Here is a 22,234-nt window from a genome sequence, read left to right as displayed (position 1 = left end):
TTTCCTTCCAAGGTGCACAGAGGAAAGATATACTTAGGCAGGAAGCTAGATACTCTAGTGTGCGCAATATCATCAGTGGAGGATGAGAGAGAGAGTGTAGAGTGACACACACAGCATTTGATTTGATTCTAGCTGCCAGTGATGGGCAGAAGGGTATGTTTGTAAATTAATTTTATCAAACTATTGATTCCTTCTTGAAGTTGGCTTTAGCTAGCCAGCTAGATAGGTTCCCAATCTCCCAACCTCATAACTCAACTCTAAGAAAAATGGGTTCCAAAAGGATTCTGCGGCTGTCTGCCTAGGATAACCCTTTTTGCCATTTTTGGTTCCAGGTAGAACTCTTTTTGGTTCCAGGTAGAAGGGGGACAGCCGCAGAACCCTTTTGGAACCCATTTTTCTTAGAGTTTGGTTATGAGGTTGGGAGATTGGGAACCTATCTAGCTGGCTAGCTAAAGCCAACTTCAAGAAGGAATCAATAGGCTACACAGCTTGTTGAAATTAATTTACAAACATACCCTTCTGCCCATCACCGGCAGCTTCAAAGGGTTCTCCCATGGAGACAGCAGAACCCTTTTTAGTTCTAGATAACACCTTTTTTTCGAAGGGTGTAGCTACCAAGCCATTTCAGGCTATCAATCAAGTTAGAGTAGCTTGTCTAACTACGTATCTTAGCCGGCATGCCTGCTGGCAAGGTTGCTAGACTTTAGAAAAGCAAGCAATTACTAAATGTGCATCATTAATTAAAATGACAATTGAACAGGTAAAGAGGTATGCTTAGATAACCTATGCAGAAAAATATACTTTAAAAAATGTTTGTTTTTTTACACAGAATTAGGCAAAATGACTATGGCTCTAGATTGAAGAAAAAGGCTGTTTCAGGTGTAATAATTGGTGATATAACAGATTCACTGACACAGCATGTCTATGACAGCACCTCTATTGTCTTGCTACAGGGTCTGTTTGGGGTCCCCCAGGTATTTCTCCTAGATGAGAACTGTTGACAGGGTGAGTTCAGGGGGGGAGGTAGTGGTAAAGGTAGTGTTGCTCCAGTCTACACTCAGATTGCTCCATGAGCTGATTGGTAGAGGCAGGAGAAGATGTACACTGGTCCCCACAGCCAGGATGACAATGGCAGCCAGTACAGTGAGACCTCTCCTCAGGACCAGCTGGGTGGTGGAGAGCAGTCCACTGGGGCTCCCATCCTCCCTCTTCACCTCTGGGGTCCCATTGCTTCCCCTGAGGTCTTCCTGGCCCTCAGTACTCACTGAAATGTATCCATTCACTGTCTGGGTGTGGAAGCAGGCACAATCTGGGTTAGAACAATGTTATTCGCGAGAGTATAGTGTAAATAATATAGAACATAGGACTGAGCAACATGTTTCTACTCACACTTCCACTGTTCTCTGTGTGGTCAGGTGCAACTATATTCCTCATTGACACCATATGTCCAGCCTTTCCAGCTCGTTTCACAGCCTGTCACAAACAGATCAACTCCATGATGCTCTCAACTGACAGCAAACCATTTCCTTCACCCGCCCCGAGCCACTACTATGCTTCACAGAAACCATAAAGATAGAGGTATGGGCTGTCAGTCTTTTAATCACCTAAGCCATTATATGTTCCAGATACGGAAGTGAAAAGCCACTGGTGACGTACCTTCTCTGTCATTCTCTTCCAGTTGAGCCTGAAGATGACAGTGATGAAGAAAGTGGACTGTAGAATTACACAGATGAACAGGCCTAACCAGAACCCTGTGTAGAGGGAAAGGGAAAGGGAAAAGGAGAGGAGAGGAGAGGAGAGGAGAGGAGAGGAAAGGAAAGGAGAGGAGAGGAGAGGAGAGGAGAGGAGAGGAGAGGAGAGGAGAGGAGAGGAGAGGAGAGGAGAGGAGAGGAGGTTATACTGGCTTTGACCAAAGACACAGAACATTGTGTCATCTTCAATAAAGAATACTCCCGCAATTCATGATTCTGGATTACTAGTGAAAGCAAAATATTTTCCTGAATTTGATCATGAACATACTTCTGTTGCAAGTATGTGGCAAGGCAGTAAGCATGAGCAAAGACCCCTGGTCTTGAAAAGGAAGTCTAAAATTGTGTTCGGTTTTCATAAAATTCAGAAATGAGTAAATACCTAGGACCTTTAGGCCAGCTGTGAACATCAAAGAGATGCCCAGTGGAAGACCCACACAGTAGTAGGTGATAAGATTAGCCATCGCTGCTATCTTCTGTTTGCCCGTGCCCAGGATGATGCCCATACACACACACTGGAACAGACAGACAAATCTAAGATTAGTGGGTGTTCACAGAGAGAGACAAACACTGTTAGCTGGCGGTCAACAGGTTTAATGTCTTATCACTCATTCAACAAGTATTCCAGGATCCTGGAAAATTACATAGACGATCCCCCTTATTCCAACATACAGTACCAGTCAAAAGATTGGACACATCTACTCATTCAAGGGTTTTTCTTTATTTTGTACTATTTTCTACATTGTAGAATAATAGTGAAGACATTAAAACTATGAAATAACACATATGGAATCATGTAGTAACCAAAATAGTGTTAAACAAATCAAAATATATTTTATATTTGAGATTCTTCAAAGTAGCCACCCTTTGCCTTGATGACAGCTTTGCACACTCTTGGCATTCTCTCAACCAGCTAATGTCTAGTGGTTTCTTTGCAGCAATTCGACCATGAAGGTCTGATTCACGCAGTCTCCTCTGAACAGTTGATGTTGAGATGTGTCTGTTACTTGAACTCTGTGAAGCATTTATTTGGGCTGCAATCTGAGGTGCAGTTAATTGCCGATTTCTGAGGCTGGTAACTCTAATGAACTTATCCTCTGCAGCAGAGGTAACTCTGGGTCTTCCTTTCCTGTGGCGGTCCTCATGAGAGCCAAATTGTCAAAGATCCAAGCCACCCCAGTCAAAGACGGTTCTCTCTACTACCGCATGGCAAGCGGTACCGGAGTGCCAAGTCTAGGACAAAAAGGCTTCTCAACAGTTTTTACCCCCAAGCCATAAGACTCCTGAACAGGTAATCAAATGGCTACCCGGACTATTTGCATTGTGTGCCACCCCCCCAACCCTCTTTTTATGCTGCTACTACTCTCTGTTTATCATATATGCATAGTCACTTTAACTATACATTCATGTACATACTACCTCAACTGGGCCGACCAACCAGTGCTCCCGCACATTGGCTAACCGGGCTATCTGCATTGTGTCCCGCCACCCACCACCTGCCAACCCCTCTTTTACGCTACTGCTACTCTCTGTTATCATATATGCATAGTCACTTTAACCATATCTACATGAACATACTGCCTCAGTCAGGCTGACTAACCGGTGTCTGTATGTAGCCTCGCTACCTTTATAGCCTCGCTACTGTATATAGCCTGTCTTTTTACTGTTGTTTTATTTCTTTACTTACCTCTTGTTCACCTAACACCTTTCTTGCACTATTGGTTAGAGCCAGTAAGTAAGCATTTCACGGTAAGGTCTATTACACCTGTTGTATTCGGCGCACGCGACAAATATACTTTGATTTGATTTCATCATAGCGCTTGATGGTTTTTGTGACTGCACGTGAAGAAACTTTCAAAGTTCTTGAAATGTTCCCGGATTAACTGACCTAAACGTCTTAAAGTAATGATGGGCTGTTGTTTCTCTTTGCTTATTTGAGCTGTTCTTGCCATAATATGGACTTGGTCTTTTACCAAATAGGGCTATCTTCTGTATACCACCCCTACCTTGTCACAACACAACTGATTGGCTCAAACGCATTAAGAAGGAAAGAATTTCCACAAAGGAACTTTTAACAAGGCACACCTGTTAATTTAAATGGATTCCAGGTGACTACCTCATGAAGCTTCATGACTGTTGGAAAAGCATTTCAGGTGAAGCTGGTTGAGAGAATGCCAAGAGTGTGCAAAGCTGTCATCAGGGCAATGGCTACTTTGGGTGGCTACTTTGAAGAATCTCAAATATCAAATATATTTTGATTTGATTAACACTTTTTTGGTTACTACATAATTCCATATGTGTTATTTAATTGTTTTGATGTCTTCACTACTATTTGTCATGACGTTGGCCTGGGGGTAGGTTTATGACAGTCATAAATACCTCTTCCCCCCTTTTTCCTCTCTCTACCCTACTGATGTTACATTTGCAAAACCCTTGGTTAACATATAGATTCTGGGAACATCAGAAGGTGGGGGGAAATTAACTATATTCTGGTAATCCGACCAATTGAACATATGCGGTGGTACTTAATGAATATGATGTCAGTTAGGTTGTCATCTGAGACATTCTCATCAATGATAAGATGACAAACTCTACAGTGGAAAGTCTACACATCAGAGTTATCGGATTCACATGGAATTGTTGTTCAATTTAAATGTTTGAATATTAAATTATTTGTGATGGGATGAAATGTGATTTTAGCTTCTAAAATGTGAGATTTGGGTTTTCATAAGATAGAGCTCTGCTCAATCAGTGGCCCGCCCCTGTGAAGGGACATGGGCTATAAAACTTTTCAAACACACCCTCCTCTCCCTTCCTATATAAGCCCTTGACGACAATGTAATCTCCTGTTCCGAGGACGTGAGGGCGACGGTCCGATGTCAGAATAGTTCAGATAATAACTACAGAACGAAGCCAACATCATCGTGAGCTTTGGTTGCGAATGGTATGAACTTTGAACTCTTATTCACTACAGAAGTGATACCTCCTAGCCGTTGAGTTAGCACCAGCCGCTGCAAACGAGGATTAGGAAGGAACAGATAGAGTATCCCATCTACCACACAACAACATTACTACAATGTATTCAATTTACCAGCAGAGACATTCTTCAAAGGACGAAGGACTCGGTTGGGCAACACGGCCTTCCATCTACCACCAACCTACCCGAAGCGCAGCTCAGAGTAAATATTTATTGCATTTTCCTTTTCCAAATGGGCGGTAATTTAGAATGCATAAGATACTGTATTTACAATAGCACAGCTTTGCCCTTTGTTCCTCAGTCTTCCCGCTCTTTCACTCAAACCCAGACCCCTTTCTTTTGTGTAACAAGCTGTCGTATCTGTTCCGCCAGCTAGGGACGTTTTCCTTTATGACGTAATTTGTAATCAAGTTATGATTTAATTATGTGTATGTGTAACCAATGTGAAATGGCTAGCTAGTTAGCGGTGGTGCGCGCTAATAGCGTTTCAATCGGTGACGTCACTCGCTTTGAGACCTTGAAGTAGTGGTTCCCCTTGCTCTGCAAGGACCGTGGTTTTTGTGTAGCGATGGGTAACGATGCTTTGTGGGTGTCAGTTGTTGATGTGTGCAGATGGTCCCTGGTTCGAGCCCGGGTATGGGCGAGGGGACGGACTAAAGTTATACTGTTACATTAATGGTGTTGACCCGGGTCACTGGTTGCTGCGGAAAAGGAGGAGGTCAAAAGGGGGGTGAGTGTAACCGATGTGAAATGGCTAGCTAGTTAGCGGTGGTGCTCGCTAATAGCGTTTCAATCGGTGATGTCACTCACTTTGAGACCTTGAAGTAGTGGTTCCCCTCGCTCTGCAAGGAAAGCGGCTATTGTGGAGCGATGGATAACGGTGCTTCGTGGGTGTCAGTTGTTGATGTGTGCAGAGGAGCCCGGGTATGGGCGAGGGGACGGACTAAAGTTATACTGTTACATATGTGTAATTCTGTGTGATTAGTTAGGTATTTAGTAAATAAATAATTAAACCCAATTTTGTATTACTGGTTCAACTTGTTAGCCAGGGTTCGTGCAGATAACCAAGAATTTACAACTTTCAGATGAGACTGAATTAAGATGACGATTAATATTGACTGCTATTGATGTCAAATATTACTAGGTCTAGGTTTATAACAGCTCTATAAATATTATTTTGTGGTGCCCGACTCGCTAGTTAATTACATTTACATGATTAGCTCAATCAGGTAATCAGAAATAATTTTATAGAATAGCATGTCATATCACTTAATCCGGCATAGCCAAAGACACAACATATTCTACAATGTTGAAAATAGTACAAAAATAAAGGAAAACCCTGGAATGAGTAGGTGTGTCCAAACTTTTGACTGGTACTGTATATTAATGATTTCTAATTATAGCAGTACTATTGTATAAAATGTTATTTATTTTTTCAATGGTTACAAACCACTTGAGTGCACTTACCACTAGCCCATCAAAGAACTGAAGGACACAGTACACGTTGAGAAGTTGAGAGACCAGATCTATGATCTGACTGAAAAGGAATTAAATAATCGTTATTGAGATGGTCAGGTTACAATTTGGGACGGTCTTGATTTGAATCATTATGTTGACTATATGTACACCCTACTTACTCATCAGAAGTAAACATGAAGGCGATCACTGTTTTAGTAGAGATCAGCACAATTCCCTGAATTACTGCCATTGAACCTAGGACATGGAATGGAGGAAAAAGACATGCACTACTGCAAAAAAACAACTAGTTTGTCAAAGTAATTATTATCATTTTAGTTCACCATAGTTCACCGTAGTTGTGATGGTTGAAATAAGGGCCATATGAGCTAGAGTAAGTGTGTGACTGACCTGAGAGGGCGAGGGACACCTTGCTGGTGAGGATGGCCCCAGCTGTGTCTCCGGCCCCAAGAGCATTCCCCACACGAACACATGCTGCAGCCTGGATCCCCATGGGGAACTGTACCCGCACAACACAACACATTATCTAGACGCCTCATAAACATCTTGCTGTCTTAGTCTAACCATGCCTCAAACAAAGTTAATGTCTGTTTTTAACTCAGATTTGACTTTGATCTGTAGCCCACATGTACAGTACATTTTGGGTTATTCTTCAGCTTATTTGGACTGGATAGCCAGTGCATTGGGCTTAATTTGGTTTCCATGATAGGTGTTTGAGTAGGTGTGTAAAGAGTTCTGTACACATTACCATGTAGTTGATGAAAGCCAGCATTATGACCACATGTTGAGCAGCCAGGTCCACTTCACTCAGCATGCCTGAGAAAGAGAGGGGGAAGAATGCAGAGTTGGATGTTACATAGATATGGGTGTTTTGGCCTTTTGAATGTGACTGTTCATTGGTTCATTCGTGTTAACCTTAAGAGCTGAAATGTACCTGCAAGGAATCCCCCAAGCTCATAGATCCACCATTCGAAACATAGCATCAGTGTACTGGGGATGGCTAGTTTCATATAAGAGCCCCACTCCTGCAGCGCTTCTGTGGTCCAACCTGTAGGGGGAGACAAAGGCCTGTTTATCCCAACACAAACTGGTCTATTTCAATAGGTCACATTCATTTGGCACAGTCAGAGAGATGGACTTTCTCTTACCTCCCCATGTTTTCACATGTAGCTTCTTCCAACAAATGTAAGCAAACAAGAAGGAACATATGTAGAGCTGGGAGAGTGTATTAGCTGCTGCAGACCCTCTAGAAGACAAACACACAAACAAAAACAAACACTCCATGAAATGATAATGAACATTGCATAATTACAGTAGTTGGTACAAAATTGATACTCTGGCTATGTTACTGACTGTTATGAATATGGCACTGTTATCAATGTTTCTTGTGTGAGCACACCTACATAACTCCCAGGTCCATCCAGTAGAGCAGGATATAGTTTGTCACCACGTTGGCGATGTTGGCCGCTGCTGCTGTGTACATCTGAGGCAGTAATATCCCCTGAGCACAGAAACACACTAGTTGATATGATCATCCGATTCACACCTAACCTGGGTTACTGTACTCCTAGATTACTGTTTTCCTCTGAAACAGTCAGAGGTCACCAAGTGCCACACAGCTTCAGTGTGTAAATCAGCGAGAAAGATGTGTCGGCATCGAGTAATTGTCTCTGGCCCCCTCCCAGTTAGGGGGAGTGATGAGCTCTACAGCAGAGTCTCACAACTCAATCGCTAGTTGAAAACTGGTTTCTGCCCTTTCCAAGAGATAGAATTTGTAGATAATTGGCCCTCTTTCTGGGACTCACCCACAAACAGGACCATGCCTGGCCTGTTGAGGAGTGACAGACTCCATTCTAGCTGGAGGGGTGCTCTCATCTTATCTATGAACATAGACAGGGCTCTAACTCCTCTAGCTCCACTCACTTCTAGATTAGACTACTGCAATGCTCTACTTTCTGGCTACCCGGATAAAGCACTAAATTAACTTCAGCTAGTGCTAAACACGGCTGCTAGAATTTTCACTAGAACTCAAAAATGTGATCATATTACTCCAGTGCTAGCCTCTCTACACTGGCTTCCTGTTAAGGCTAGTGGTGATGTCAAGGTTTTACTGCTAACCTACAAATCATTACATGGGCTTGCTCCTACCTATCTTTCCCGATTCGGTCCTGCCATACATACCTACACGTACGCTTCGGTCACAAGACGCAGGCCTCCTTATTATCCCTAGAATTTCTAAGCAAACAGCTGGAGGCAGGGCTTTCTCTGGTGGTCTGCCTAACCATGTGAGAGACGAAGACTCGGTCTCGACCTTTAAGTCTTTATTGAAGACTCATCTCTTCAGTAGGTCCTATGATTGAGTGTAGTCTGGCTCAGGGGTGTGAAGGTGAACGGGGCCACAGTGTCTCCCAACCCCACCTGTCTCAGCCTCCAGTATTTATGCTGCAATAGTTTATGTGTTGGGGGTCTAGGATCAGTCTGTTATATCTGGAGTATTTCTTGTGTCTTATCCAGCTTCCTGTGTTAATGTAAGTATGCTCTCTCTCTCTCTCTCTCTCTCTCTCTCTCTCTCCCTCTCTCTCTCTCTCTCTTTCTTTCTTTCTTTCTTTTCTCAGGGGACCTGAGCCCTAGGACCATGCCTCAAGACTACCTGGCCTGATGACTCCTTGCTGTCCCCAGTCCACCTGGTCGTGCTGCTGGCACCTAAATGCTACCTTGTCCCGGACCTGTTGCTTTCGACTCTCTCTCTACTGCACCTGCTGTCTCTAACTCTGAATGATCGGCTATGAATAGCCAACATTTACTCTTGAGGTGCTGACCTGTTGCACCCTCTACAACCACTGTGATTATTATTATTATTTGACCATGCTGGTCATCTATGAACGTTTGAACATCTTGGCCATGTACTGTTATAATCTCCACCCGGCAGAGCCAGAAGAGGACTGGCCACCCCTCAGAGCCTGGTTCCTCTCTAGATTTCTTCCTCGGTTCCTGCCTTTCTAGGGAGTTTTTCCTAGCCAGCGTGCTTCTACATCTGCATTGCTTCCTGTTTGGGTTTTAGGCCGGGTTTCTGTATAGCACTTTGTGACATCGACTGATGAAAAAAGGGCTTTATAAATACATTTGATTGATTTGATAGAGATAATGCTTGGGCATTTTGAATAGGACTGGACATTCTGTATAACACATTACGGCATTAAAAGTACAGTAGTGATACTCTCCACCCTTCATCATTCTTCTCTCCAGTTAAACCCATCCATCCATCGTTCTTTCCACAGGGTGATTCAAGTGTCCTTCGTAATGGAAGCTACGTGGCTTTTCTCCCAACACCCAACACACTAAAATCACAAAGTGTACCCTTCAATCTGTGCTGGGATTTGTTGAGTCAACTCAACTGACCTTACAAAAAATACATTCCATTGCATGAGCTACATCAGTTTGAATGAATATTCTTCATTACCATGGTAATCCAGCATCACTTGGTAGAACATTCCCAAATACCATGAAAATGATTGCATCACAATACCAGGCCGCCATTGCGAGTGTACCTATGAGTTTACCAGTCAATTGTAAGGGATAAAGCATCCAAAGCCCTTCAATTCATTCTTATTTCTATAGACGCGATGAGGTGTGAGGAACAAAACAAGTAATTTGTAGCCCAGCGGCACGGTCCGTGTACCTGGTTCTGGAGATAAGAAGCCTGAAGTTGATGCAGGAAAATAGCCTGAAAGAAAGAGATGCAGAGTAAATCATAAAGACAGGGAGGAGAGGATGTTTAATGCAATTAAATGAAAAGACACAAAATGTACTATTCATCTGATAAGAATAGGTTAATGGAGCCATCTAGTTAAAAACTCAGACACAATTGAGGCCACTCTAAAGAAGTGGGTGTTTGATAAAACAGATGACTCACTGGTACTGCAGGTAGGTAGGCGATGACATACAGCTGTGCTATTCTGAAAGACAGAGCATGTATTACCTGTTAAATCACACACCATTACTACACCTGTTTCCATGTATTTACCCTATACACACCACATACTAAACTCTATCAATTTACCATTATGTTGTCCATGAAAATCACCTATTCAGGCAGCAGTGACAGAATGTTTATTGCATCTAGAAACTAACGGCAATCTGTACATCTCATTGAGTAGGTCAATTGGCTGTGAAAACATTGCTGTCATTTCCACTGAATGGAGTGTTTGGGGAATTGCCGGGGGCCACATTTGATGGCGAGAGCAGTCAGAGATGGTGTTATTGCAGCTAAGAGAATGAGGAGTTCTGTTCTCCTTCAATTAGCATACAAACAAGCACATTATCTTTATCCAGCATCAGAGGCACAATACCATGCATTGGCTGTATCTGTGATGTGCTCAGGTCTGAGTCATACAGTGTGAGTAGGGCCTCATATTTTTCCCGACCATGTGACCTGGGAGCTAGTCATAGGGTATAACCAGGGTCAGGAACAACTCTGAAGCTAGTCATAGGGTATAACCAGGGTCAGGAACAACTCTGAAGCTAGTCATAGGGTATGACCAGGGTCAATAACAACTCTGAAGCTAGTCATAGGGTATGACCAGGGTCAATAACAATTCTGTAGCTAGTCATAGGGTATGACCAGGGTCAATAACAATTCTGGAGCTAGTAATATGGTATAACCAGGGTCAATAACAACTATGAACCTAGTCATAGGGTATAACCAGGGTCAATAATCAACTCTTGGAGCTAGTCATAGTGTATAGTATAACCAGGGTCAATAATCAACTCTTGGAGCTAGTCATAGGGTATAACCAGGGTCAATAATCAACTCTGGAGCTAGTCATAGGGTATAACCAGGGTCAATAATCAACTCTTGGAGCTAGTCATAGGGTATAACCAGGGTCAATAATCAACTCTTGGAGCTAGTCATAGGGTATAACCAGGGTCAATAATCAACTCTTGGAGCTAGTCATAGGGTATAACCAGGGTCAATAATCAACTCTGAAGCTAGTCATAGGGTATAACGAGGGTCAATAACAATTCTGGAGCTAGTCATAGGGTATGATCAGGGTCAATAACAATTCTGGAGCTAGTAATATGGTATAACCAGGGTCAGGAACAACTCTAGAGCTCGTAATATGATATAACCAGGGTCAGGAACAACTCTAGAGGTCGTAATATGATATAACCAGGGTCAGGAACAACTCGGGAGCTAGTAATATGGTATAACTAGGGTCAATAACAACTCTAGAGCTGGTCACATGGTATAACCAGGACCCAGAGTTTTCGCTGTTCACGAAAAACTCCTGGCCCTAATATAAGTGGTAGTGTACTATAGTGTGAGTCAGACTCCAGGCCATCTGACTGTAATAGTCACCACTAACCAGCCTCCACCCAATACCCTGCGCTGAACTTAGTCACTGTTACTAGCTGGCTTCCACCCAGTATCCTGCCCTGAAATTAGTCACTGTTACTAGCCGGCTACCACCCAGTACCCTACCCTGAATTTAGTCACTGTTGCTAGCCGGCTACCATCCAGTACCCTGCCCTGAACTTAGTCACTGTTGCTAGCCGGCTACCACCCAGTAGCCTGCCCTGAACTTAGTCACTGTTACTAGTCAGCTTCCACCCAGTACCATGCCCAGAACTTAGTCACTGTTACTAGCCGGCTACCACCCAATACCCTGCCCTGAACTTAGTCACTGTTACTAGCCGGCTTCCACCCAGTACCTTGCCCTGAACTTAGTCACTGTTACTAGCCGGCTTCCACCCAGTACCTTGCCCTGAACTTAGTCACTGTTACTAGCCGGCTTCCACTCAGTACCTTGCCCTGAACTTAGTCACTGTTACTAGCCGGCTACCACCTGGTACTTTACCCTTCACCTTACAGACTGCTGCTCTATGTAGCCTACATAGTCATTGAACACTAGTCAATAATGTTTGCATACAGTACTGTTTTACCCACTTCATATGTATATAGTGTATTCTAGTCAAGGCTCATCCTATATAACTCCTGCTCTGCAGATGTTTTCTTTTCATATACTGTCCATACAGTCTATACACACCATCATATACATACAGTACCAGTCAATGTCAGAGTCCGGATTATAAATATATACAGTACCAGTCAATGTCAGAGTCCGGAATATAAATATATACAGTACCAGTCAATGTCAGAGTCCGGAATATAAATATATACAGTACCAGTCAATGTCAGAGTCCGGAATATAAATATATACAGTACCAGTCAATGTCAGAGTCCGGAATATAAATATATACAGTACCAGTCAATGTCAGAGTCCGGATTATAAATATATACAGTACCAGTCAATGTCAGAGTCCGGAATATAAATATATACAGTACCAGTCAATGTCAGAGTCCGGAATATAAATATATACAGTACCAGTCAATGTCAGAGTCCGGAATATAAATATATACAGTACCAGTCAATGTCAGAGTCCGGAATATAAATATATACAGTACCAGTCAATGTCAGAGTCCGGAATATAAATATATACAGTACCAGTCAATGTCAGAGTCCGGAATATAAATATATACAGTACCAGTCAATGTCAGAGTCCGGAATATAAATATATACAGTACCAGTCAATGTCAGAGTCCGGAATATAAATATATACAGTACCAGTCAATGTCAGAGTCCGGAATATAAATATATACAGTACCAGTCAATGTCAGAGTCCGGAATATAAATATATACAGTACCAGTCAAAAGTTGGGACACACCTACTCATTCAAGGGTTTTTCTTTATTTTTACTATTTTCTACATTGTAGAATAAAAGTGAAGACATCAACTATGAAATAACACAGCAAAAAAGTGTTAAACAAATCAAAATATATTTTCTATTTGAGATTCTTCAAAGTAGCCACCCTTTGCCTTGATGACAGCTTTGCACACTCTTGGCATTCTCTCAACCAGCTTCATGAGGTAGTAATATTGTAATATTCATTGTAACATTGTCATTGTGACATTTTAGTGCAACAACCACTAACAAATGTATAGCAGTCGTGTGATTCATTCCCACTGAACATAAAGGTAACATTTAGGATAGAGGTAGCCTGTAGAATATGCATTCAAGTACTGTCATACTGTCAGTGACTACTGTCATACAGGATGTCTTGAATCAATTGACCTTCTTTTTCAAAAACATTTCAGTCATTTTGATTGTCTTTTTCGTCTACTTTTCTTTTCTTCCTAGAGTCCGTTGTACTGCTTCTCCTCACCCTTTATAGACTTTTCTTTTCTTCCTAGAGTCCGTTGTACTGCTTCTCCTCACCCTTTATAGACTTTTCTTTTCTTACTAGAGTCCGTTGTACTGCTTCTACTCACCCTTTATAGACTTTTCTTTTCTTACTAGAGTCTGTTGTACTGCTTCTCCTCACCCTTTATAGACTTTTCTTTTCTTCCTAGAGTCCGTTGTACTGCTTCTCCTCACCCTTTATAGACTTTTCTTTTCTTCCTAGAGTCCGTTGTACTGCTTCTCCTCACCCTTTATCGACTTTTCTTTTCTTCCTAGAGTCCGTTGTACTGCTTCTCCTCACCCTTTATAGACTTTTCTTTTCTTCCTAGAGTCCGTTGTACTGCTTCTCCTCACCCTTTATAGACTTTTCTTTTCTTCCTAGAGTCCGTTGTACTGCTTCTCCTCACCCTTTAGAGACTTTTCTTTTCTTCCTAGAGTCCGTTGTACTGCTTCTCCTCACCCTTTATAGACTTTTATTTTCTTCCTAGAGTCCGTTGTACTGCTTCTCCTCACCCTTTATAGACTTTTCTTTTCTTCCTAGAGTCCGTTGTACTGCTTCTCCTCACCCTTTATAGACTTTTCTTCTCTTCCTAGAGTCCGTTGTACTGCTTGTCACCCTTTATAGACTTTTCTATTCTTCCTAGAGTCCGTTGTACTGCTTCTCCTCACCCTTTATAGACTTTTCTTTTCTTCCTAGAGTCCGTTGTACTGCTTGTCACTGTCACACCCTGGTCAAAGTATTTTGTGTTTATCTTTATTTATTTGGTCAGGCCAGGGTGTGGCATGGGTTTTTGTATGGGGATTGTAGCTAGTGGGGTGTTCTAGCTAAGTCTATGGCTGTCTGAAGTGGTTCTCAATCAGAGGCAGGTGTTTATCGTTGTCTCTGATTGGGAACCATATTTAGGCAGCCATATTCTTTGAGTTTGTCGTGGGTGATTGTCCTTAGTATCATGATGTCCTTGTTCTGTGTTAGTTTTACACAAGTATAGGCTGTTTCGGTTTTCGTTACGTTTATTGTTTTTGTAGTGTTTGTATTGATTCGTGTTTTACGTTTGTTCATTAAAACATGGATCGCAATCTACACGCTGCATTTTGGTCCGACTCTCCTTCTCATCAAGAAAACCGTTACAGAATCACCCACCACCAACGGACCAAGTGGCGTGATGACAGGCAGCAGCAGGAGCTACGAAGTCGGGAGTATACGACTTGGGAGGAAATAGACAGGTGGGCGGTCGACCCAGGGAGAGTACCGGAGCCCGCCTGGGATTCGATGGAGCAGTGCGCGGAGGGTTATCAGAGAATGGAGTTGGCGAAGGAAGCACGGCGGCGCGGACGGAAGCCAGAGTAAGCCCCAAAAATGTATTGGGGGGGGGGGCTAACAGGGAGTATGGCTACGCCAGGTAGCAGACCTGAGCCAACTCCCCCTGTTTATCGTGAGGAGCCAAGGAGGAGACCAGAACCGGTGTTGGAGGTGAGCGAAGCAGAGACTGTGAAGGAGTTAATGGGGAAATTGGAGGAGAGAGTAATGAGGGAGTTGCTGTGTTGGTGTTTTAAACATGGGATTCGCCCGACGGAGCGTGTCGGGGATTTGATGGCACCTGGGTCAGCGCTCCATACTCGTCCTGAGGTGCGTGTTAGTCGGCTGGTGAAGATGGTGCCAGTCTCACGCACCAGGCCTCCTGTGCACCTCCCTAGCCTTGCACGTCCTGTGCCAGCACCGCTCTCAAGATCTCCAGTACGCCTTCACGGTCTAACCCATCCTGTGCCACCTCCACACCCCAGCCCTCCGGTAGCAGCTCCCCGCACCAGGCTTCCTGTGCGTGTCCTCGGCCCAGTACCACCAGTGCCAGCACCACGCATCAGGCCTACAGTGCGCCTCGCCTGTCCAGCGCTGCCGGAGCCTTCCTCCTCTCCAGCGCTGTCGGAGTCTCCCGCCTGTTTAGCGCTGTCAGAGCTTTCCGCCTCTACAGCGCTGCCGGAGTCTCCCGCCTGTTCGGAGCTGCCAGTCTGCAAGGAGCTGCCAGTCTGCAAGGAGCTGCCAGTCTGCAAGGAGCTGCCAGTCTGCAAGGAGCTGCCAGTCTGCAAGGAGCTGCCAGTCTGCAAGGAGCTGCCAGAGCTGCCAGTCTGCAAGGAGCCGCCAGAGCTGCCAGTCTGCAAGGAGCCGCCAGAGCTGCCAGTCTGCAAGGAGCCGCCAGAGCTGCCAGTTAGCATGGAGCAGCCAGAGCTGCCAGTCAGCATGGAGCAGTCAGGGCCGCCAATCAGCATGGAGCAGCCAGGGCCGCCAGTCAGCATGGAGCAGCCAGGGCCGCCAGTCAGCATGGAGCAGCCAGTCAGCATGGAGCAGCCAGTCAGCATGGAGCAGCCAGAGCTGCCAGTCAGCATGGAGCTGCCAGTCAGCATGGAGCAGCCAGAGCTGCCAGTCAGCATGGAGCAGCCAGAGCTGTCAGTCAGCATGGAGCAGCCAGAGCTGCCAGTCAGCATGGGGCAGCCAGTCAGCATGGAGCAGCCAGAGCTGCCAGTCGACCAGACTCTTCCAGATCTGCCAGTCGACCAGACTCTTCCAGATCTGCCAGTCGACCAGACTCTTCCAGATCTGCCAGTCGACCAGACTCTTCCAGATCTGCCAGTCGACCAGACTCTTCCAGATCTGCCAGTCGACCAGACTCTTCCAGATCTGCCAGTCGACCAGACTCTTCCAGATCTGCCAGTCGACCACTCTTCCAGATCTGCCAGTCGACCACTCTTCCAGATCTGCCAGTCGACCAGACTCTTCCAGATCTGCCAGTCGACCAGACTCTTCCAGATCTGCCAGTCAGCCAAGATCTGCAAGATCTGCCAGTCAGCCAGGATCTGGTAGATTCATCAACCTGCCTGAGCTTCCTCTCACTCCCGAGCTTCCTCTCACTCCCGAGCTTCCCCTCAGTCCCGAGCTGCCTTAGTCCCGAGCTGCCCCTCAGTCCCGATCTGCTCCTCAGTCCAGTGGGGTTCTGGGTGAGGACTACTAGGCCATGGTCGGCGGCGAGGGTGGACTATCCAAGGACGCGAGGAGAAGGGACTAAGACATTGATTGAGTGGGGTCCACGTCCCGCGCCGGAGCCGCCACCATGGACAGACGCCCACCCGGACCCTCCCTATTGTTTTGAGGTGCGTTCGGGAGTCCGCACCTTAGGGGGGGGGGTTCTGTCACACCCTGGTCAAAGTATTTTGTGTTTATCTTTATTTAGTTGGTCAGGCCAGGGTGTGGCATGGGTTTTTGTATGGGGATTGTAGCTAGTGGGGTGTTCTAGCTAAGTCTATGGCTGTCTGAAGTGGTTCTCAATCAGAGGCAGGTGTTTATCGTTGTCTCTGATTGGGAACCATATTTAGGCAGCCATATTCTTTGAGTTTGTCGTGGGTGATTGTCCTTAGTATCATGATGTCCTTGTTCTGTGTTAGTTTTACACAAGTATAGGCTGTTTCGGTTTTCGTTACGTTTATTGTTTTTGTAGTGTTTGTATTGATTCGTGTTTTATGTTTGTTCATTAAAACATGGATCGCAATCTACACGCTGCATTTTGGTCCGACTCTCCTTCTCATCAAGAAAACCGTTAGTCACCCTTTATAGACTTTTCTTTTCTTCCTAGAGTCCGTTGTACTGCTTCTCCTCACCCTTTATAGACTTTTCTTTTCTTCCTAGAGTCCGTTGTACTGCTTCTCCTCACCCTTTATAGACTTTTCTTTTCTTACTAGAGTCCGTTGTACTGCTTCTACTCACCCTTTATAGACTTTTCTTTTCTTCCTAGAGTCCGTTGTACTGCTTCTCCTCACCCTTTATAGACTTTTCTATTCTTCCTAGAGTCCGTTGTACTGCTTCTCCTCACCCTTTATAGACTTTTCTTTTCTTCCTAGAGTCCGTTGTACTGCTTCTCCTCACCCTTTATAGACTTTTCTATTTTTCTTTTATTGTCTTTTTCAGCCCCTTTTCATTCGGTCTTATCTCCTTTTCTACGATCCATGGTATATCTTGAAGCACTCAATGTGCAGTGGCGCTTTACATTTCTCACATGCATAGGTAGTACGTTTGTCCCAATGACGACTTCTCTGGAACCAGTGCATCGTGTTGATTGGCCAGTGAGAAGCTTTGTCATATCATGCCTGATCTTCAACAGTAGCAACCAGTAAAGATCTCCTTCCGTGGCTCAGTGGTTTCATGCCAAACTTTTGAATATTTGGGCTGTATACTATGTGTTTTGGAATCACATCAGTGGCAGGCCTCTTCGATCGTTTGAACGCTTAATCTTTATTTTTGACCACCTGCAGCTTTTCCCTTGGCTCTTCTGCCTGGACCCTCTGGCGGGTAGAGGCCCTTGGCTCTTCATTATCAACAATGGAGGGGGGTGGGGGGTGGTTGTGGATGGGGGGTGGGGAGGGGTAGATCATCATCACTGATAACGTTGTTCCTGTCATGATCTGTTTGCATAGGTTCAGCATATGCATTCAACAGCTTGGCTGGCAAATGGCCTGTCCATAGTCCATATCTGACCCATCACTACCACAATCACTCAGGACAGCATCTTTCTCATTTTGAGGGATAACTGCAATGTTGCATGCCTTGTCTGGGCAGTCACCTAGATCCAACATATCCAGAACTGGACTCAAAGTGTAACTAAAAGAAAGAACAGAGTAGAAAGTTAGGTAGAACAAGAACTATGTATGTGTATATCTATGTGTATACCTACAGTGCTTTGCGAAAGTATTCGGCCCCCTTGAACTTTGCGACCTTTTGCCACATTTCAGGCTTCAAACATAAAGATATAAAACTGTATTTTTTTGTGAAGAATCAACAAGTGGGACACAATCATGAAGTGGAACGACATTTATTGGATACTTCAAACTTTTTTAACCTAAATGACTAATGATGATAAATACAATCCACCTGTGTGTAATCAAGTCTCCGTATAAATGCACCTGCACTGTGATAGTCTCAGAGGTCCGTTAAAAGCGCAGAGAGCATCATGAAGAACAAGGAACACACCAGGCAGGTCCGAGATACTGTTGTGAAGAAGTTTAAAGCCGGATTTGGATACAAAAAGATTTCCCAAGCTTTAAACATCCCAAGGAGCACTGTGCAAGTGATAATATTGAAATGGAAGGAGTATCAGACCACTGCAAATCTACCAAGACCTGGCCATCCCTCTAAACTTTCAGCTCATACAAGGAGAAGACTGATCAGAGATGCAGCCAAGAGGCCCATGATCACTCTGGATGAACTGCAGAGATCTACAGCTGAGGTGGGAGACTCTGTCCATAGGACAACAATCAGTCGTATATTGCACAAATCTGGCCTTTATGGAAGAGTGGCAAGAAAGCCATTTCTTAAAGATATCCATAAGAAGTGTCGTTTAAAGTTTGCCACAAGCCACCTGGGAGACACACCAAACATGTGGAAGAAGGTGCTCTGGTCAGATGAAACCAAAATTGAACTTTTTGGCAACAATGCAAAACGTTATGTTTGGCGTAAAAGCAACACAGCTGAACACACCATCCCCACTGTCAAACATGGTGGTGGCAGCATCATGGTTTGGGCCTGCTTTTCTTCAGCAGGGACAGGGAAGATGGTTAAAATTGATGGGAAGATGGATGGAGCCAAATACAGGACCATTCTGGAAGAAAACCTGATGGAGTCTGCAAAAGACCTGAGACTGGGATGGAGATTTGTCTTCCAACAAGACAATGATCCAAAACATAAAGCAAAATCTACAATGGAATGGTTCAAAAATAAACATATCCAGGTGTTAGAATGGCCAAGTCAAAGTCCAGACCTGAATCCAATCGAGAATCTGTGGAAAGAACTGAAAACTGCTGTTCACAAATGCTCTCCATCCAACCTCACTGAGCTCGAGCTGTTTTGCAAGGAGGAATGGGAAAACATTTCAGTCTCTCAATGTGCAAAACTGATAGACATACCCCAAGCGACTTACAGCTGTATTCGCAGCAAAAGGTGGCGCTACAAAGTATTAACTTAAGGGGGCTGAATAATTTTGCACGCCCAATTTTTCAGTTTTTGATTTGTTAAAAAAGTTTGAAATATCCAATAAATGTCGTTCCACTTCATGATTGTGTCCCACTTGTTGTTGATTCTTCACAAAAAAATACAGTTTTATATCTTTATGTTTGAAGCCTGAAATGTGTCAAAAGGTCGCAAAGTTCAAGGGGGCCGAATACTTTCGCAAGGCACTGTAGATACACTGTGTTATCCCGCCGGTCACTATTGTTGCCGTCAACATGTTTACACATTCTATGACCACACTGAACAAGTTGAGTAATTGCAAATGCATATATCAAAACTAGACACCTTAAAGATGATGATGTACCAAAAATCTTTGTCCTATCTTAACGTTAACATACTTTACTAACCTTTTGTTTGGGAGCTTTGATGCAGCCATCCTCTTCTCATGGTGCAACCAGGAAGTAAACAGCTCTGGTCATGTGACAATTTACACTAAACATGTGACACTGCACATCATTCATTGAGACCCTTTATTATTTAAATATTTGCTGGAAATGCATTGATACGTTATTCAGTAACATTTTTAGAGCCTTATAACTGAAAATGTTTTTTCTTACGGTCACTATTGTGACCGATGGGATTATATAGGTTAACTATTATTCTACAATGTAGAAAATAGTACAAAATAAAGATAAACTGTTGAATAAGTAGGTGTGTCCCAACGTTTTACCGGTACTGTATATATCTATATTCCGGACTCTGACATTGCTTGTTCTGATATTTCTTAATTTGTTTCTTTCAATTTTGTGGATTTATGTGTATTGTTTTGTATAGTTAGGTATTACTAAACTGTTGGAGCTAGAAGCATAAGCATTTCGCTGCACCTGCAATAACAGTAGCGAAATATGTGTATGCGACCAGTAACATTTGATTTGTAGTTTTTACCTGGCCACTTCAGGCTCCTGGCCCAGAGCCAGCAGGATAGACTGGGTGTTGAGGAGCATGGCCCAGCAGGGGAGACAGAAGAGCAGCAGGATCAACACACTCCTCTGGAGAATCACCCCCACACGCTGCAGGTTCTTACCACCAAATGTCTGCTCAGACACACACACACACACACACACACACACACACACACACACACACACACACACACACACACACACAAACAGCAGCATGAATGACATGAGACATTATCGTTGGGGTCACAGTCTACGACTGTTGCATATATTTGAACTGGAACGTCAACTACTGCATTCAAATATATTTACATACCTGAGATACCAAAGTGTCACATGCTAAGGCAAGTCCACCTCCTGTTGCTGCAGTCGTAACATTAATAGTCTGAAGAAGATGATCATCAAACACATTTACAGCACACAGTTACACACAGATTTACATTCTTACGTAACATAAAAAATAAAAAAAAGAGAATTGATTATATCATTGCTATCCCCTCCCTTGTGGTTCTTCAAATAAACACCAGAATCTGTGAGGACCTTAGGTGATGTTGTAATCTTTCTTACCATTTTCCCGCTCTTCTCTAATCACATGCAGAGGAGCCATTTTCTTATCTAAGCTGATAGACCCCAGCAGTTTACACAACATAGCTAGAGGATTGACTCACCGCGCAGGCCAGGCCATAGCCAGCTAACACCGCATTCCCCAGGCGACCACAGAACATAGTGATGACAAACGGAAGCAGGTAGTTTAGGATTCGAGACAGCAGCTAGGGGAAAAAGACATGCATAAACAATAACAAACACCCCATTGGGAAAAACTGGTTGAATCAACGCTGTTTCCACATCATTTCAACCCAAATAATCTATGTGATGATGTTGAATCAACGTTGAAAACTTATTGGATTTGTAAAAAGTAATCAATGTAAGGACATTTCACCTCACTTTGAACCTAAGCCCAATGACATTGTGACATGTTTTGTTGATTTCACACTGAATTCACAATAGTTGACAACTCAACCAAATGTAAATCCAAACTAGACGCTGAACTGACGTCTCTGCCCAGTGGGACAGACATTACTTCTAAGTTAATCAAGAGAAATCTACTTGAAATACTAGTTCTGATGGGCTTCAGTGTCCCTCGGAGTGTACTTTTAATAAATCATAGAGCATTAGTATGCACTGCACAGTTCATCCTGTAGCCTAGTATTTCATTCTCACAGAGTAGTCTACCTATAACCCTAGCAACAGAGCTATCCACTTCCAAACAGGGCCACACAATAGTTGTGTCCCAAATGGTACCCTATATTCCCTATATAAGGCACTACCTGTTAAAAAAGTAGTGTTCTATATAGGGAGTATATGGTGCCATTTGGGAAACCCACAATTACACACAACAGGCTAGGTGGGCAGTGCCAGTCCTTACCAAGGGTCCAGTCATCCGGAGAATGTGGTATAGCTCCTCTCTATGTGCCAGGGGGATTCTGTGCCTTACCCAGCGGCAGCAGAACAGTTTGGCACTAGACTCCTCCATTATAGGTAAATTAGAATTAGAAGTGGGCCCAGATGCCAGTGTAGGCCCAGAGTCTTCCATCCCTGCCTCTGTGTCTGTGTGTGTCCCCTCTCAGTCCTATGTACTGTTACTGCTGATACTGTGCTGTAACTCCCCTGTCACTGTCAGACAGACAGCTCCTCTGCAGCTGTGTAAGCACTGCTCTGGTCAGCAGGTCACCAATGCAAAGTTTCAACATCCCAAAAGGCTTACTCATTGAATAAAAGTGTGAGACATCTCAAGTGCCTTGGCATTGCATAATAGAAGGAATCAGATAAATAGATAAGTAG

General features: G+C 43.9%; 1 protein-coding gene across 1 annotated transcript; it reads right to left on the bottom strand.

Moving 5' to 3' along the window:
* Positions 1-391: 391 nt before the first annotated feature.
* Positions 392-22,086, bottom strand: LOC110507772 (multidrug and toxin extrusion protein 1-like). The gene is made up of 17 exons (XM_021588000.2): positions 21,819-22,086; positions 21,061-21,162; positions 20,709-20,777; positions 20,379-20,527; positions 10,115-10,157; positions 9,881-9,925; positions 7,605-7,702; positions 7,350-7,447; positions 7,136-7,249; positions 6,950-7,017; positions 6,592-6,700; positions 6,363-6,438; positions 6,193-6,262; positions 2,131-2,263; positions 1,657-1,751; positions 1,390-1,473; positions 392-1,286 (listed from the first exon to the last, which is right to left on the bottom strand). The coding sequence occupies exons 1-17, from the start codon at positions 21,984-21,986 to the stop codon at positions 984-986; spliced, it is 1,824 nt and encodes a 607-aa protein (XP_021443675.2). The 5' UTR covers positions 21,987-22,086; the 3' UTR covers positions 392-983.
* Between the last annotated feature and the right edge of the window lie 148 nt (positions 22,087-22,234).

This window comes from Oncorhynchus mykiss, chromosome 27, assembly GCF_013265735.2.
Source record: "Oncorhynchus mykiss isolate Arlee chromosome 27, USDA_OmykA_1.1, whole genome shotgun sequence".
Lineage (NCBI taxonomy): Eukaryota > Metazoa > Chordata > Actinopteri > Salmoniformes > Salmonidae > Oncorhynchus > Oncorhynchus mykiss.
Note: the sequence above shows the minus strand (reverse complement) of the source record. Positions and strands in the feature narration are given on the sequence as shown.